We start from the raw sequence: 16,040 nt of genomic DNA, 5'->3' as shown, positions 1-16,040 counted from the left end.
ATCATAAATCTTGCTCTCAGAGACCACCTCCTCAATTTGGGGTGATTCGTTGTCTAAAGGAGGGAAGGAAGGAAGGAAAGAAAGAAAGAAAGAACGAAGGTAAAGTATAATAAAGTTATTACAATTAAAATTAATTATTAAGAAAAAAATTATAAAAAAAAAAACCATGGACGGATAGAGCCCTAGGACAAATGGTGGAAGCAAGACTATACAGACAAGATCTCACACAGAAGCATACACGTACCCATTCACAAAAAGAGGAAAAGGGAAAAAAATCATAGATCTCGCTCCTAAATTCCACCTCTTCAATTTGGGATCATTCCTTGTCTATTCAGGTATTCCACAGATGCAGGGTATATCAAGTTGATTGTGGAGCTTTAATCCGCTGCTTCTGAGGCTGCTGGGAGAGATTTCCCTTTCTCTTCTTTGTTCTCACAGCTCACAGGAGCTCAGCTTTGGATTTGGCCCTGCCTCTGCGTGTAGGTCGCTGGAGGGCGTCTGTTTTTTGCTCCGACAGGACGGGGTTAAAGGAGCCGCTGATTCGGGGGCTCCGGCTCACTCAGGCCGGGGGTGGGGGTGGGGGAGGGAAGGGCACTGCGTGCGGGGCGGGCCTGCGGCGTCAGAGGCGGCGTGACGTTGCGGCAGAGGCCGGCGTGATGTTGCACCAGCCTGAGGCCCGCCGTGCGTTCTCCCGGGGAAGTTATCTCTGGATCCCGGGAACCTGGCAGTGGCGGGCTGCACAGGCTCCGCGGAAGAGGGGTGTGGAGAGTGACCTGTGCTCGCACACAGGCCCCTTGGTGGCGGCAGCAGCAGCCTTAGCGTCTCCCGCCCGTCTCTGGGGTTCGCGCTTTTAGCCGCGGCTCGCGCCCGTCTCTGGAGTTCCTTTAAGCAGCGCTCTTAAACCTCTCTCCTCGCGCACCAGGAAACAAAGAGGGAAGAAAAAGTCTCTTGCCTCTTCGGCAGGTGCAGGCTTTTCCCCGAACTCCCTCCCGGCTAGTCGTGGTGCCTTCAGGCTATGTTCAAGCCGCCAACCCCAGTCCTCTCCCTGCGCTCCGTCCAAAACCGAAACCCGAGCCTCAGCTCGCAGCCCCGCCCGCCCCGGCGGGTGAGCAGACAAGCCTCTCGGGCTGGTGAGTGCCGGTCGGCACCGATCCTCTGTGCGGGAATCTCCCCGCTTTGCCCTCCGCACCCGTCGCTGTGCACTACTCCGCGGTGCCGAAGCTCCCCCCTCCGCCTCCCGCAGTCTCCGCCCGCGGAGGGGCTTCCTAGTGTGTGGAAACTTTTCCTCCTTCACGGCTCCCTCCCACTGGTGCAGGTGCCGTCCTTATTCTTTTGTCTCTGTTTTTTCTTTTTTTCTTTTGCCCTACCGAGGTACGTGGGGAGTGTCTTGCCTTTTGGGAGGTCTGAGGTCTTCTGCCAGCCTTCAGTAGGTGTTCTGTAGGAGTTGTTCCACGTGTAGATGTATTTCTGGTGGATCCGTGGGGAGGAAGGCGATCTCCGCGTCTTACTCTTCCGCCATCTTCAAGGTCCCCCCATTCATTATTTTTATGTGTCTGCTCCTGAAAGTAAGGTCCACGAGGGCGGGGTTGTTCTTGTTTTGTTTTGTTTTGGTCTTTGTCTCTGTTTCACTTCGGTATCCCCAGCACTTGGAACAGTGCCTTGCACCTACTAAGTGCTCAGTGAAGGAGGGCGTGATGGTTAATTTTATGTATCACGTTGGCTACCACGGGGGTACCCAGTTTTTGGTCAAACAGCAGTCTAGGTGTTGCCATGGGGTATTTTTAAAGATGTGATTAACATTTGAATCACCCTCCCTAATATGGGCGGACCTCATCCAACTAGTCCGAGGACTTAGAAGACTGAGGTCTCCTGAGGAGGAAGGAGTTCTGCCTCCAGATGGGCCTGGGGCTCAGCTCCGCACCATCACGTTTTCCCTGGGCCTTTGGCCTCCTGGCCTGTGCTATAGATTTTGGACTTGCCAGCCTCCAAGTCCAAAGACAAGTCCTTTAAAACAAATCTGCCCCAACTTCTCTCTCTGTAGATATCTACATAAGGACACACATACACACAAGAAACCCAGGAGGAAGAACAGGCTTTTGGAGAAGGGTGTTGTGTTCTCTTTGGGGCATATTCATCCGGAAGTGCCAGGAAAGTTCCAGGTGAAGATGTTGGAACCGGTCCGTGGGCGTGTCTGCTGGAGTTGGAGAGCAGTCAGGCTGGGAGGTGAATCTGACAGCTAACGGGGAGATGATGCAGTTATGGAACTTTTTTGAGCCTACGTGCCTCCTTGTATTGGAGGTTCCCAAATTCTGTACTAAGGCACCCCAAGGCACCGCAGCAAGTGGTACTTGCATGTTGGATGCCACCCTCATTACTAGCCCGAGGTAGTTCACAGGATCAACATCAAAGGCCACCACTTCCTTTTGATGATGTCATATCTTTGCAAAGCTGGATTTGGGGTGGTTGCTAAGAAGATCATTGTTGAACAGGAGATGAGGGTGGTGGTGTCCAGTGTGATTCTGAGGTTTGAGAAGTTTCCTGGTGCCAAATGGATGCACACATCCCAGTAGTAAGTAATTATGGTAATTTAAGGATGCAGGAAAAATTTTTTTTTCAGTTTGTGTAGTCTGTTCTTTCAAAAGGATGCTAAGTTGTTTATACATAATTATCAATTTGTTTGGACCTGACTACTTAATAAATCGAGCTGTGGGTATTGCTTTTAGCCTGGGGGTGCTGTGAACAAACGTATAGGGACACTGGGGGTGCCATGAGCTGAAAAGTGTCAGAGCCTTTGCCCTGTATTGTTCTGGGTATTATATGTAGTGTGTACAGGATAAGGACCAGGGACAGAAAGACAGGGGACAAAGGGACAGGATGAGGGCTGCACACCAAAAGTTGTATTTCTACAAAAACAAAAGATGTGAGCAAATAAAATATAAGCATTTGTTGATTCAGGGTAGTGGGTACAGAGATGTCTCATTTTTTTAATCCTTATCCATATGCTTGCGGTGGTTGGTAGTGAAAGTAATTTGAAGAGACAGGCAGAAGGAGGCTGGAGATAGAAATTTGGGGGTGCACTTGTGTTAGGGATGACAACAGAGAGCCTGGGAAGGGAGGGTATGAGGTCCAGCGAGATTCAGGTGATGCAGGGGTGGAACCAAGGGGGTTAGCAAGACCACGTTCTTCTAGACTGTGGTTCTCAGCCCTGGCTAAGCAGCCTAAGAGAGACCCTGGGCCCCTGCGGCCTGGGTGTTAGGAGATTGGAGAGGGTCAGGAGTGGGAAAAGACAGGGTTTGCTCTGAGGGTGTTGATTCTCAATCCTGGATGTCAGTTAGAATCACTTGTGGGGGTGTCTTAAAAATGATGCTTGGGCCCCACCCCAAATGCCTGGGCATCTGGACATCAAAACAGCTGTCCAGGTGATTCCAGTGTGCAGCCAAGATTGAGAACCACTGCCATGGCTTTCTCAAGCTTTACTGTGATTCAGACTTTGATGAATCGTGTGTGAAAAGGTGGATTCTGATTAAGTAGGTCCGGGTGGGCTGATCCCAGGAGTGCCATTGCTCCTGGTCTGAGGACCACACTTTGAGTAGCAAGTTCTTCTGAGGGGAGGCTGTTTTATTTAAGGGTGGTTGTGATGGAGGCTAGTGGGAGAGCAGAAAGAAAGGTGGTCTGGATCAGTCTCCACCGAGTGTTTTCCTTTGATAATGTAAATACCCCTCGTATTGCCTTATCTCTTGCTGTGTAACATATTACCCCCAAACTTGGCAACTGAAAATAGTAATGAATGTTTATTATCTCGCAGGGCTTCTGTGAGTTAGAAATCCAGAAGCAGCTGAGCTGGGTGGTTCTGACTCAGGGTCTCTCACGAGATTGTGGTCAAGATGCTGGCTAGGCTGAAGGCTGTTCTGGAGCTGAGGGATGCTCCCACTTGAGTGTTGAGTTCATCGTGGCTGTTGGTTGGAGGCCTTAGTTCCCTGCCCTGGGGGCTTCTCCACGGGGTTAATAGAGTGTTCTTACAATATGGCAGCGGGCTTCCCCAGGGACATATCCTACTGACTACACAGGTCAGCCCTGCTCAGTAGAGGAGGGGACCACTGGTGAATGGGAGGATTATTGAGGGATATCTTGCAGGCTGTCTGTGATACATCTTGTTGTCTTCAACTAGGAAACGTAATGCATATGCAACACAGAAAACTTGAAAATATAGAAAACCATAAAGAGAATGTCTCCCATCACCTCGTGACCCAGAGGAAAGTTCTGTGAATATCTTTATTTAACCTGCCAATTAAAAAAAATACGTGGATTTTCATATACAGATACACACGTAGACACTTAAAAAAAAGTAGCACCATAATATAACCCCGTTTCATACAGATTGTTCTTTTCCTTGGCATTGAATCAGGAATACTTTCAATGGGTCAGTTTTAGTTATCCTTGGGTTTCTGTCTTAGTTTGTAGGATATCAAGATTTGACACCATCCGTACAGCTGATTGGATTTTCAAGTTTTCATTTACATTTCTGGGTGGAGAGAGATGTTCTTATCATGTAAAAACTTCTTAATTTGGATCATCAGTTCCTACTTTGGGTGCCTGAATGATGTAATAAACACACTCGAGTCTTTAAATATAGGATTTGAGTGGAGAAATAAAGAATGAGTTTGCCAGCTGATCCAGCATCATTGCGTATAATTGCCCCATCTCTGGTTGCTTGTCATGAGCTGTTGGCAGTTGTTAAAATTAGCTTTACAGTCTGCCTCAGATTAGTAGCAAGTGTGGTAAATGAGGGCTCACTCTTAATGAAACTAATTTGTATTTGAAAATATAACTACATTTATTGCCCCCATTATTTAAATGTGTGCATGCTAGTTGATAGTAAAAATAAACCTTTAAACTGAGGGATTGTTTTTAAACCCCACCTGAAAAATAATTGTTTAAGGAGGTGATCCTTTTTCTTTCTTTCTTTTTTTTTTTTTTTTTTGTTTGCGGTACACGGGCCTCTCACTGTTGTGGCCTCTCCCGTTGCGGAGCACAAGCTCCGGACGCGCAGGCTCAGCGGCCATGGCTCACGGGCCCAGCCGCTCCGCGGCATGTGGGATCTTCCCGGACCGGGGCAAGAACCCGTGTCCTCTGCATCGGCAGGCGGACTCTCAACCACTGCGCCACCAGGGAAGCCTGGAGGTGATCCTTTTTGAAGTGGTTTTCCAGTGTTTTATGTGCATCTGGGGAAGTATTTCAAAACCAAATTAGAACTACTTTAAAATAAAAATTCAAACATTTCAACATTTAAAATGACACAGAACATCGTGCCCCATGGCTGATCAGCTTTTTCTGGAACCAAGTCTATGGGGATGTGCCCTCTGTTTTATATCACAGCGGTTTTCTCCAAATGCCCTGCACCCCGCCCAGACTTCTAGAACAACCAGAGAACCACGTGTATTTCTTCATTGTCTTTCTTCTCCTTCACCTGTGATCTCCTAGAGGGTAGGACCTGGTCTTTCCATTTTTGTATTTCCTAATTGAGGGTGTGACTCAAAAGGGGCCATAATAAATGTGCATTTGATGAATGAACGCATGAACTTGGAACTTGAATTCTCTCCCTCATGGAGCTGACAGTTCCTGCATGAAACTGGGCCCACATATACCAAAGACACACCTCTTTCTAGGCTTGATTCAGAAAGAATTGATTTTTCCAGAGTGTCACCAGTTGAGGGATCTTTGCTTCCGGGTCATTTGCAAATGACCTCTCCTTGTAGTGGGTCTCAGAAACCCCCAGTGATGTCCTTATTTTCTTCCCCAGTCTGTCTCCAGTCCTAATAATGTTTAGCCAGTTTCTGCTGAAGAACTGTAAGGATACTTTGGCTCTTTTCCCACTGTCTCACCATAGGAGTGGGGAAAGACCTGTGAAGACCCCTTGGATGGTTTTTCTTGGTGCCTTGATGCTAGAGAGACCCATGCACGTGGGTGCAGGGATGTCTTTTGGGAAGATAAAGACGTAAAAAGAAGAAAAAACCCTCCTGTGTGACTGTCAAATAATCAGAGCTGATCCAACCATCACCTCACACATAAAACAAGTAACCTGGTTTCCATAGGTGTCAATGTGAAGTGACTATAGGAATTTGGAAGGGCAGAGCTGTGGGGGTTGGATGGACCATAGGAAAGTACTGAAAAAATGTCATCACACACAGGTGATTTTTAGCAAGTGTCCTTTACAAAAACAGACAATAACGAAAGGAGAAATAGCCATGAATAGCACTGCTGGTCATGATTCCCTCCCAGTGAGCTGATGCCCTAGGGTGAGCAGGGGTGGCCGAGCTAAATCCGTGGAATCTCAGCGGGTCTCACCTTCCACGGTGCCTCTCGCGGGTCAGCATCTGGCCACCCTGAGTGTGTTATTCATTAACAGGAGCCTGTACTTACCGTGTAACCCAGCGATCCCGCCCCGAGGTATTGCCGTGTCCCCTGCATCGGCAGGCAGACTCTCAACCACTGCACCACCAGGGAAGCCCCAGTTTTCCTTCTTTTCGTAAGCTAGATTTTGTGACTTGTTTGAGCATAGTAGGGACTGTAACAGACGTTTTTGGAGTGATGTAAAAGTCTTTCCTGTTTTGACAGGGGTGGGGTTGGTGGAAGAATGCAGGAAGGAACTAGGAGGAAAGCAAATGTGCCAGTAGCAAGCAAGGTAGGGCCCTAACACAAACGAGTAAGAGGAACAAAGTCACACTAAGCTTTTGGTGACTGGCAACGGCTTCACCATGATTCCCTTCCCAGAGAGAACCGTGCTTCAGAAGCAGTTGCTTAACCAGGGTTGTATGCCCTAAACTTTGAGACCTCAAGGATTCACTGATATTTCAGTTTTGCACCTGGCTGGTACAGTGTCTGATCACATAGATGATTTCCCAGGGTCTCACTGTGTCCTGTGAGACAAGCCCAGTGCCCTCTGGAGTGAACTTGGACCTCAGGTTTGGGATAGTCTGATTAAAACCTTAAATTCAAAGTTATGAATTGGGAGTTTTTCTAATACTTCCTGACATGCCTCCCTGCAACCCCAAATTTGTCTGAGACTATCTTACTCATCTTGATAATCCTCTCCTCCTTTTTTTATGCTGTGCAGGAAGCTGTCCCTGAGAGAAGAAATTAAATCATACTAAAGTGTTAGTGGCTACCAGGAGCTTGGTTTGTTGCCCGTCCCAGGGAGATATTTGTGGTTTCAAAGGCAATGCTGAGGTAGGGTGTTCTCAAAGGAATGACTCTCTAGTGCTAGAATTTACCTAATAGGATAGCAAGAATGGGAAGATTTTTGAGGAAGGGTTTTTTTTCTTGGAGGTCCCCAAATGCTCAGTCCTTTGTAGGGAGGAAGACGAGTGAGTGACTGGTAAGCCTTTGGGTTATTTCCAGTTCTGTTCTGGCAGTGATAGGACTTATCTCACTAGGTTACCTGTTCCCCAGTACTTAGGGGCCTCCCTGTCTGCTTCTGCTTTGCCCCAGCGGATGCCAGGCGGTTTGCTTTTTAGCAGTTAAATATGCAGCCTCTGTGCATATCAGCTATTATATCTGCAGAACTGCAGAGTATTTTACAAGTAATCAGTTCATGCAGATTGCACATAAATCATGTCTGCTCTGGCCCTTTGGACACTAATGTTCTCTTATTAAGGCATAAGTAAGCCTCCCTGTTCTCATCCATCCTTCCAGACTTTTTTTAATTACTGCAAATATAGCCTGGTTGTCGCTTCGTCAGCCTGTTCCCTCCCTCCCCGGCCTCGTTGCTTTTGTGCGGTTCATCTAGTTTTTTGGAGCTGGCCAAGTTGCCGTAGGAAGCTGGGTACCTTGTGAATGGATTGAGCCAACGGAAATTCTTATCTCAAAAAGGAAGTGGCCACCACGTTTCTGTTTGTGATATTCTTGACCAGTTAATATATTTGTGAAATATGTTCTGATGGCAGCACCGGTGCCCCAGAGAGGAGGGAACTTAGCCAGGCTCAGTCACAAAAGGGAAAATATCTCCCGCTGAAGTCTGGGGAGTGGATAAAAAGTCGTTTCATGAATGTCATTCTGCCTAAATAAACAGAGAACTTTCATTGTTTTTAATCCCCTGGAAGCTCAGCCCACCCTTGTATGCACATCGTATTAACATTTCTCCGTTTTCTTTCCAAACCGCAGCCACGGATCTTTGCTCCGATGCATGTGGATTCTGCTTCCAATTTCTGCGGCCCTGCTCTTAGTGTTCAGCCAGTTTTCATTTTGGTCTCAAATGACTCTGAGTGTGGAAGAACCGCTCTGTTCCTGTGGTTTGGTCTAAAATGGAATAAACAGGGACTTTTTAGACGAGGCCTGTAAAAGTACCACCATCTACTTCGAGAGGTGTTTTTTCAATGTAAAATCCTGTCTAACTAATTACTGTTTTAGGTAGAAAGAACTTTGGAAATTGTAACAACTTATTATCCCCTCTTAGAAACCACGGCGGAACGACATCTCTCTTATTTTTTTTTTCAGATGGGCTGACACCATGATGCACTTGTATTGCTTTTCAGATCCCATTTTTTAATCATGTATACAGAGTATAGTGGAACTGAGACACTCTGAGGTGTTATTTTCCTCAGATGGGGAGAAAAATGATATAAAACAGTATTTTTTTTTAACATCCTTTTTGGAGTATAATTGCTTTACAATGGTGTGTTAGTTTCTGCTTTATAACAAAGTGAATCAGCTATACGTATACATATATCCCCATATCTCCTCCCTCTTGCATCTCCCTCCCTCCCACCCTCCCTATCCCACCCCTCTAGGTGGTCACAAAGCACCGAGCTGATCTCCCTGTGCTATGCGGCTGCTTCCCACTAGCTATCTATTTTACATTTGGTAGTGTGTATATGTCCATGCCACTCTCTCACTTTGTCCCAGCTTACCCTTCCCCCTCCATGTGTCCTTAAGTCCATTCTCTACGTCTGCGTCTTTATTCCTGTCCTACCCCTAGGTTCTTCAGAACCTTTTTTTTTTAGATTCCATATATATGTGTTAGCGTACGGTATTTATTTTTCTCTTTCTGACTTACTTCACTCTGTATGATAGTCTCTAGGTCCATCCACCTCACTACAAATAACTCAATTTTGTTTCTTTGTATGGCTGAGTAGTATTCCATTGTATATTTGTGCCACATCTTCTTTCTCCATTCATCTGTCAGTGGACACTTAGGTAGCTTCCATGTCCTGGTTATTGTAAATAGAGCTGCAGTGAACATTGTGGTACATGACTCTTTTTGAATTATGGTTTTCTCAGGGTGGTTTTCCCAGTAGTGGGATTGCTGGGTCACATGGTAGTTCTATTTTTATTTTTTTAAGGAACCTCCATGCTGTTTTCCATCAATTTACATTCCCACTAACAGTGCAAGAGGGTTCCCTTTTCTCCACACCCTCTCCAGCATTTATTGGTTCTAGATTTTTTGATGATGGCCATTCTGACTGGTGTGAGATGATATCTCATTGTAGTTTTGATTTGCATTTCTCTAATGGTTAATGATGTTGAGCATTCTTTTGTGTGTTTGTTGGCCATCTGTATATCTTCTTTGGAGAAATGTCTGTTTAGGTCTTCTGCCCATTTTTGGATTAGGTTGTTTGTTTTTTTTGATATTGAGCTGCATGAGCTACTTGTATATTTTGGAGATTGATCCTTTGTCAGTTGCTTCGTTTGCAAATATTTTCTCCCATTCTGAGGGTTGTCTTTTCGTTGTGTAAAACAGTATGTTTTTGGTGTCATTTCAGAATCACAGGCTGGCTGGTAATGGTATCTTATGAGCGAGAGAAAGCAGCCTGAGCGTAGAGCCTCCAGTGTTCAGGTCATGGGTTGAACTGTGCTCTAGATTTCAGCCAGGCTCAAGTCCTTTACGTGTTCTTCAGGGAAATAATGGGGTCATTTATACTACGGTGTGTAAAAACAACACCTCAGGAAGAAGAAAATCATCCCCCCGTTTTTCTCCTTTTGCTGGCAGCTGCTGAAATGGGTTGCGGATTGAACAAGTTAGAGAAACCTGATGACAAACGGCCTGGAAATATCTATTCGACGTTGAAGAGGCCCCAGGTGGAAACCAAGATAGACGTGTCCTATGAGTACCGCTTCCTGGAGTTCACCACCCTGAGCGCCGGTGAGGACGGGGTTCAGCCCAACCCAGGGGTGGGGGGCTTGACAGGGCTTCGGCCCAATCAGCGCTGGAGGGGCTGCCCAGGACATGCTGGGGGGTGGGGGGCCGGGGGCCGGGGGTGGCGTTGGGAGGTGAACTGCAAAGGGTGGGCCTGTTGAGAAGGGCCTGCGCTCAGAAATCCAGATTTTTAGGTGAAATCTTTCATTGTTTTGAAAGCTAGCAACTAATTTAAATTGTAACAAATTAAAACCAGGTGTGAGCCAAAGAGTACACGTGGGTGGGTTGCATTTGGCCCTGGGCCCGCTTGTTTACAGACTGTTTCACGACAAGACGCGCGGAAGAGGACAGTCGCCATCTGTCCGCGTGGTTGTCTGCCCATCCACCCAGGTCTCCCTGCCCCTTGTCCGCTGGCGTCTTTCGAGACTGCTCGTCCAGCGGGCTTGGCCCTGCCTCGCCCCGGTGTCCCAGTGGCCCCCGGGTGACTGGCTAGTGAGGGTCAGTGTTTTCATCCCGAGCATTTGCTGAGCACCGACTGTATACAGAGAGTTGAGGTGGTGCTGTGGGAAAAGCACGCGGCCCGTCCTGGTTTCCAAGACTCGTACACATGGAAAAACTCAGCAGGCTATAACTGTAAGTCGGAAACATGTAAACTATGTTTTCGGAAGAGGAAGAGAACATTCTTCCTTGTGGGAGACCCCTGGAAGCCATGAGCCCAACCCAGGAGCTTCCTAACACAGACATCTTAAGACTAACTTTCTCCCTGGGCGTCTGTGAATATGTTAATCTTCTAGTAAGAGAAGAGAATTCATGGGAAAAGTCCTCCGAGTCGTGGGTTTGAGCCCTGGCTCTGCTGTGGAGCAGCTGGGCCTGCAGTGTCCTCATCTGTGAAGTGGGCACACACAGACCAGCTCGCAAGGCAGCACTGAGAATCAGGAGAGGCGACACATGTTCTGAAGCTCTTAGCACATCCAGCTCCAGTTGGGTTGCTGGCATCACTACCCCAGCTCCCTCCTCCACCGCTTCTGCCCGACCACCTTCGTGCTGAAGCTCCAGGTGCTTTCTGAGCCCCGAGAGGGATGGGCAGCTGGGCGTCTCTGCAGGGGTGGCCCTGGGCACCCCTCACGCCCCCCAAACTGAACCCGGCCTCTTCCTCAGCAGGCTGCTTCCTGCTGGCGCCGTTGATGAATATAATGTCACCATTGTCCTAAACAGCCAGACTTGACACCTTAGTCATTGTGACCATGCCTCCCCCTCACCCACAATTTCCATTCTGTCACCCAGGCCTCTTAAAACTACTTCCAGAAATGCTAATGAGGTAGCTGATGTAACGTGGACAAATCTGAACCTAGAAGCATTTGGAGTATTTCGTTATCCAGTATTTGCTCAATGAGTATTTGAGCGCTTTCAGTGTGCTGGGCCTTGTAGGATGGTCAAGGAGAAAACCAGAGCATGTGTAGGAGAAAAGATCCAAAGGAAGTATATAACGAGATGGTCAATATTGATTGTTAGGGTGCTGAGATGGTGGGGGAATTCTTTTTCATATTTTTGTGCATTGTGGTTACATTTCTTTCATTACTAAGAGGAGTGATTTGTGCCTTTTGCTTTTCTTAGTAATAATTTCCAGGAATATGTCCCGCCTCCTGCCCCCCACTGATTCATCGCTCATTCCCTGAGCTATTTCCCTGACCTCCTTGTTTGTTTCTCTGCTTACTTGTGCTCCAGTCACAGCACCTACATGGCTTGTTTGGATTGAATTACCTTTTGTTTTCCGATTATAAAGTGGATATATGTTCATCATAAAAAGTTAGGAGGGACTTCCCTGGTGGTCCAGGGGTTAGGACTTCACCCTCCAATGCCAGGGGTGAGGGTTCCATCCCTGGTCAGGGAGCTAAGATCCCACATGCCTCGCAGCCAAAAAACAAAAACATAAAAAAAAAAAAAAAAAAAAAAAAAGCAATATTGTTACAAATTCAATAAAGACTTAAAAAAAAAAGTTAGGAAAACACTGGAAAAATTCTAGCTGGTCTCCCTGCTTCTCTCCCCTTGTTTCCACCACCCCCAGGTCACATCACTCCTCTGCTCAAAACCCTGCCATGGCTCCCCGACCCTGAGACACCGGCTTCCCTCTGCCTCAGTCTCCCACTGTCCTGCGTGTTCTGCCACTGCAGCCTTGCTGTTTCTCAAATCTCCCAGGCCTCCTCAGGGCCTTTGCACTGCCTGTTTTCTCTGCCTGGAAGTTTTCTCAGATATACCCTGGGTTCAAACCCTTAACCCCCTTCTCTGGGGAACCTCTCTGACTGCCTATTTAAAATTTCACCTCCCCTGACACCGCATCCCTTTCCCCTCTTGATTTTCCTCATAGCGTATCCTGCCATCAACATGCTTTATATTTTGCTTGTTGTTATTCATTTCCTTGTTTGTTGTTTGCCTTCCTTCAGAAGGTGGAATCCCTTCTAATGAGAGCAGGATTGTGTCTATTTTATCCTTTGCTGTGTTGTCGGTGCTTTAAAAAAAAGAAAAAAAAAGAACAGTGCCTGGCACATAATAGATAATCAATAATGTTTGTTGAATGAATCCTCAATGTATATTTTTGTATCCTGCTTTTTTGCATCTTAACATTGTACCGTGAGGCACACACCTCGTGGTTCCATATGTTCTGAAAATATGATTTAATGGCCGCTATATGCTTGAGTCACTCAGGGTGCCGTAATTTATTTAGGGTCCCCTTTTATTGTTTTGTTTTGTTCTGCTTTTGCGGTACGCGGGCCTCTCACTGTTGTGACCTCTCCCGTTGCGGAGCACAGGCTCCGGATGCGCAGGCTCAGTGGCCATGGCTCACGGGCCCAGCCGCTCCGCGGCATGTGGGATCTTCCCAGACCGGGGCATGAACCCGTGTCCCCTGCATCAGCAGGCAGACTCTCAACCACTGCACCACCAGGGAAGCCCTGTGTCTGACTTCTTTAACTCAGCATAATGCTTTTGGGATTCATCCATGCCGTTGTATATATCAAGAGCTCATTCCTTTGTGTTTCTGAGTAATATTCCACTGTCTGGATGTGCCACAATTTTTCAATCATTTTCCTGTTGAACACTTGGGCTGTTTCCAGTTTGGGGCTATTATCAGAAAAGCTGCTATGAACATTTGTAAACAAGTCTCGTGCGGACATATGTTTTCATTTCTATTGGGTAAATACGTAGGAGTGGAATTTCTGGGCTGTTGGGTAAATGTATGTTTACCATTATAAGAAACTGTCCAGCTGTTTTCCAAAGTGGTTGTGCCATTTTACATTTCCAGCGGCAGCAGGTGAGGGTTGGGAGCTTCATTTTTTTACATGTGATCATTACAGCTGCTACTTATTAAGCACCTAGTGTTGTGTTAATCAATTTTAAACAAACTAAGGACAGTCTGATGAGGTGGGTGGTATGGAAGGATAATGGAGATCTTGAGTTTGGAGAGGTCATACAAGTGACTTGCCCTAGGCCACCAAGCTGCTGGATGTGTGTAGCAAACTCCATCATCTAACTGAACAGTAGAGCGTTCACTTTAGGCTGTCTTGATCCCTGAATCGCCTGCAAGTTGTGGTGGGTTTCAACTAAATTGAAGGGCTTCAACATGAAAAAACTGAAAAGTACCTCATGGTCCATCACGTGTCTTCTTCAAGCTCGTCTTCTGTGTCTCCTCTTAAATCTTGCTTGTGAAACATTCCCATGACACACATTAAAATATCTAGCATCAGTTCACACTGCCACATTTTTAAAATTCCCGTCTATGTGGTTTTCCTGTCTAAGAGGTCTTTGAGAGCTGACCTTTGGGATTTTTTTCTTCGCCATTATGCTGACCAGGCTCATACTTGGATTTTGGCTGTGTGCATTTTAGCCTTAAGCCCTGTATATAAATTTTGGGTGGTTATGAGAATAATACAGGGTGACATTAATTATTCAAAACATGTGTATTGTGCAATGAATCATTTAAAGGTCCAGGTTTTACTTCACTTCCAGTCTGGGTAACCTTATCCCTAAACACGACTGCAGAAGCAGCTAATAATCTTTGTTTCTTTAAGTTGTCCTTTTAATCTCTCTTCCCAACTGGGAAAAAGACTCCTCTAAAAAGATGGATCACAATTTAAGGTCTAAAAACCAACAGGTTAAAGTGTTTTGGGGCTAAGAGCTTGGGTGCCTAATGGCTCATTATAAATCCTGGTACTGTTAGCCTGTCTGATTTCATGGGTCGTCAAGGGAGGTGATAAGCAAATTCTGAAATACCATCCAAAATAATGTTAACCTCCAGAGAAAGACTGTAGGCCTTTAGAACTAATCCTTTCCTTAAAGCGGTGGTTCTCCAACTTGATGGTGGGTCACAAGCACCTGAAGAGCTCTTTGAAACCCAGAATCCTAAGCTCCAGAATTTCTGATTCATTAGGTCTGGGGCAAGGCCTGGGAATGCATTTGTAGCAAGTTCCCAGGTGATGCTGATACTGCTGGTCTGGGGACCACACTGAGAACCTTCCAGAACCAGATGGACTGCAGATTTCTTTGATCTGAGTGGAGACGGCAGAGAGAAATGGTACTGGTGTGATTTTTAAGTATAAAATAAATTCAATAAATACACACGTACATAATGACCACTCATATTTTATTTCCTTTAAGTAGCTTGCAGTATGTTTAGAAGGACAGCCCATACTCCTAAAACAAAAATACTACCAGTTGGACACAATGATTCTCAAACTTTTTGCTTAAAAGATTCCCATGGCCAGGCTGCACCCCAGACCAATGAAGTCCATCTTGGGAAAGTGAGCCAGACCTCAGGGTTTTTTGAAACTTATAGGTGATGCCCTGTGCAGCTGTGGTGCACCCGTGGGCATTTGTGAAGGGCCAGGTGGTCAGTACAAGCCTGGGTACCCCAGCTGGTTACCCTCAGGTGGGTCACATGTACTGAGACTTTGTTTGCCTTCAGCCCTTGGAGCTGTTTGAATCTCCTGCAGGTCATTTCCAGTTCCATGAAGCCTGGTTTCTTTCTCCAGAGCACTGAGAAGCATGTGACATGGTGTAGTTGGGAAGCCCAGGTACAAACAGTTGTTCTCAAACTGTAGCAACACCAGAATCACCTGGTGGGCTCGTTACACCGGATTGCTGAGCCCCTACCTGTGGAATTTGTCGTTTGGATGTCTAGGGTGGGGCTCAAGATTTTGCACTTCTAGCAGGTTCCCAGGTGATGCTGCTGTTTGCTGTTGCTCCTACAGGGGACCACACTGAAAACCAATGGGCTAGACCGTGGGCAGTAGATTCCCACCCGCAGCCACAGTCATTCTCCTGAGCTGAGTACTCCACATCTCCGCTGTAACTGCATCCCAGCTGTCCCCTGTGGATACCCTGCCTCCCCAGGGTGCCCTAAAACCTTAAATGGTTGTCCGTCAGAAAAGCCAGTCTTTCTAAACTGGCTCCTTCTTCCCCGAGCAGTCACCCTGGGAACCGACCCGCTGGTCCTGATGTGGGACCACATGGCCCTCCCTCTTGCCCTGTGTGAACCGCGTCCTATGTGGAGCGCTGCCCTCCCCCGCTAGAGCCCCGAGGCTAACTGGGGTCCTCTCTCTTCTTCAAGGTCCTAGAAAAGCTTCACCTCCTCCAGGCTCTCTTCCCCGAGAGAGCAGCCCTTGCGGGTTACCAGCCACTGTGGAGGGGGGGAGGAGGTGGATAGGTTTGGGGGTGAGAGGCTGTGTAGTTGGAAATGAGTGTTTGCAGGGAGGATGCTGGGCTCAGCTGAAGGAAGAGGAGTGAGAGGTGGGTTTAGGGAACAGTTTTGTGCTGGCTAACAGGTGTGCTCCCAGTGGTCTGGGGTCTGCGGACAGCCCCTTCTTGGCCCAGGGACCTTGACTACTGGGTGTCTGTATCCTTCCCTCTCGTCCAA

The 16,040-nt window shown here is 47.0% G+C and overlaps 1 protein-coding gene across 1 annotated transcript in view; it reads left to right on the top strand.

The window, feature by feature from the left end:
• RFTN1 (raftlin, lipid raft linker 1) overlaps window positions 1-16,040 on the top strand; it is a 206,844-nt gene that overhangs the window by 13,712 nt on the left and 177,092 nt on the right. Inside the window, exon 2 of the mRNA XM_029214175.1 lies at window positions 9,986-10,138. Coding sequence (XP_029070008.1) covers window positions 9,994-10,138 — 145 coding nt within the window. The 5' untranslated portion in view covers window positions 9,986-9,993. The remainder of the gene's footprint in view (window positions 1-9,985; window positions 10,139-16,040) is intronic.

Source organism: Monodon monoceros, unplaced genomic scaffold (genome assembly GCF_005190385.1).
Source record: "Monodon monoceros isolate NGI ecotype Baffin Bay Population unplaced genomic scaffold, NGI_Narwhal_1 Super_Scaffold_11, whole genome shotgun sequence".
Taxonomy (NCBI): domain Eukaryota; kingdom Metazoa; phylum Chordata; class Mammalia; order Artiodactyla; family Monodontidae; genus Monodon; species Monodon monoceros.
Note: the sequence above shows the minus strand (reverse complement) of the source record. Positions and strands in the feature narration are given on the sequence as shown.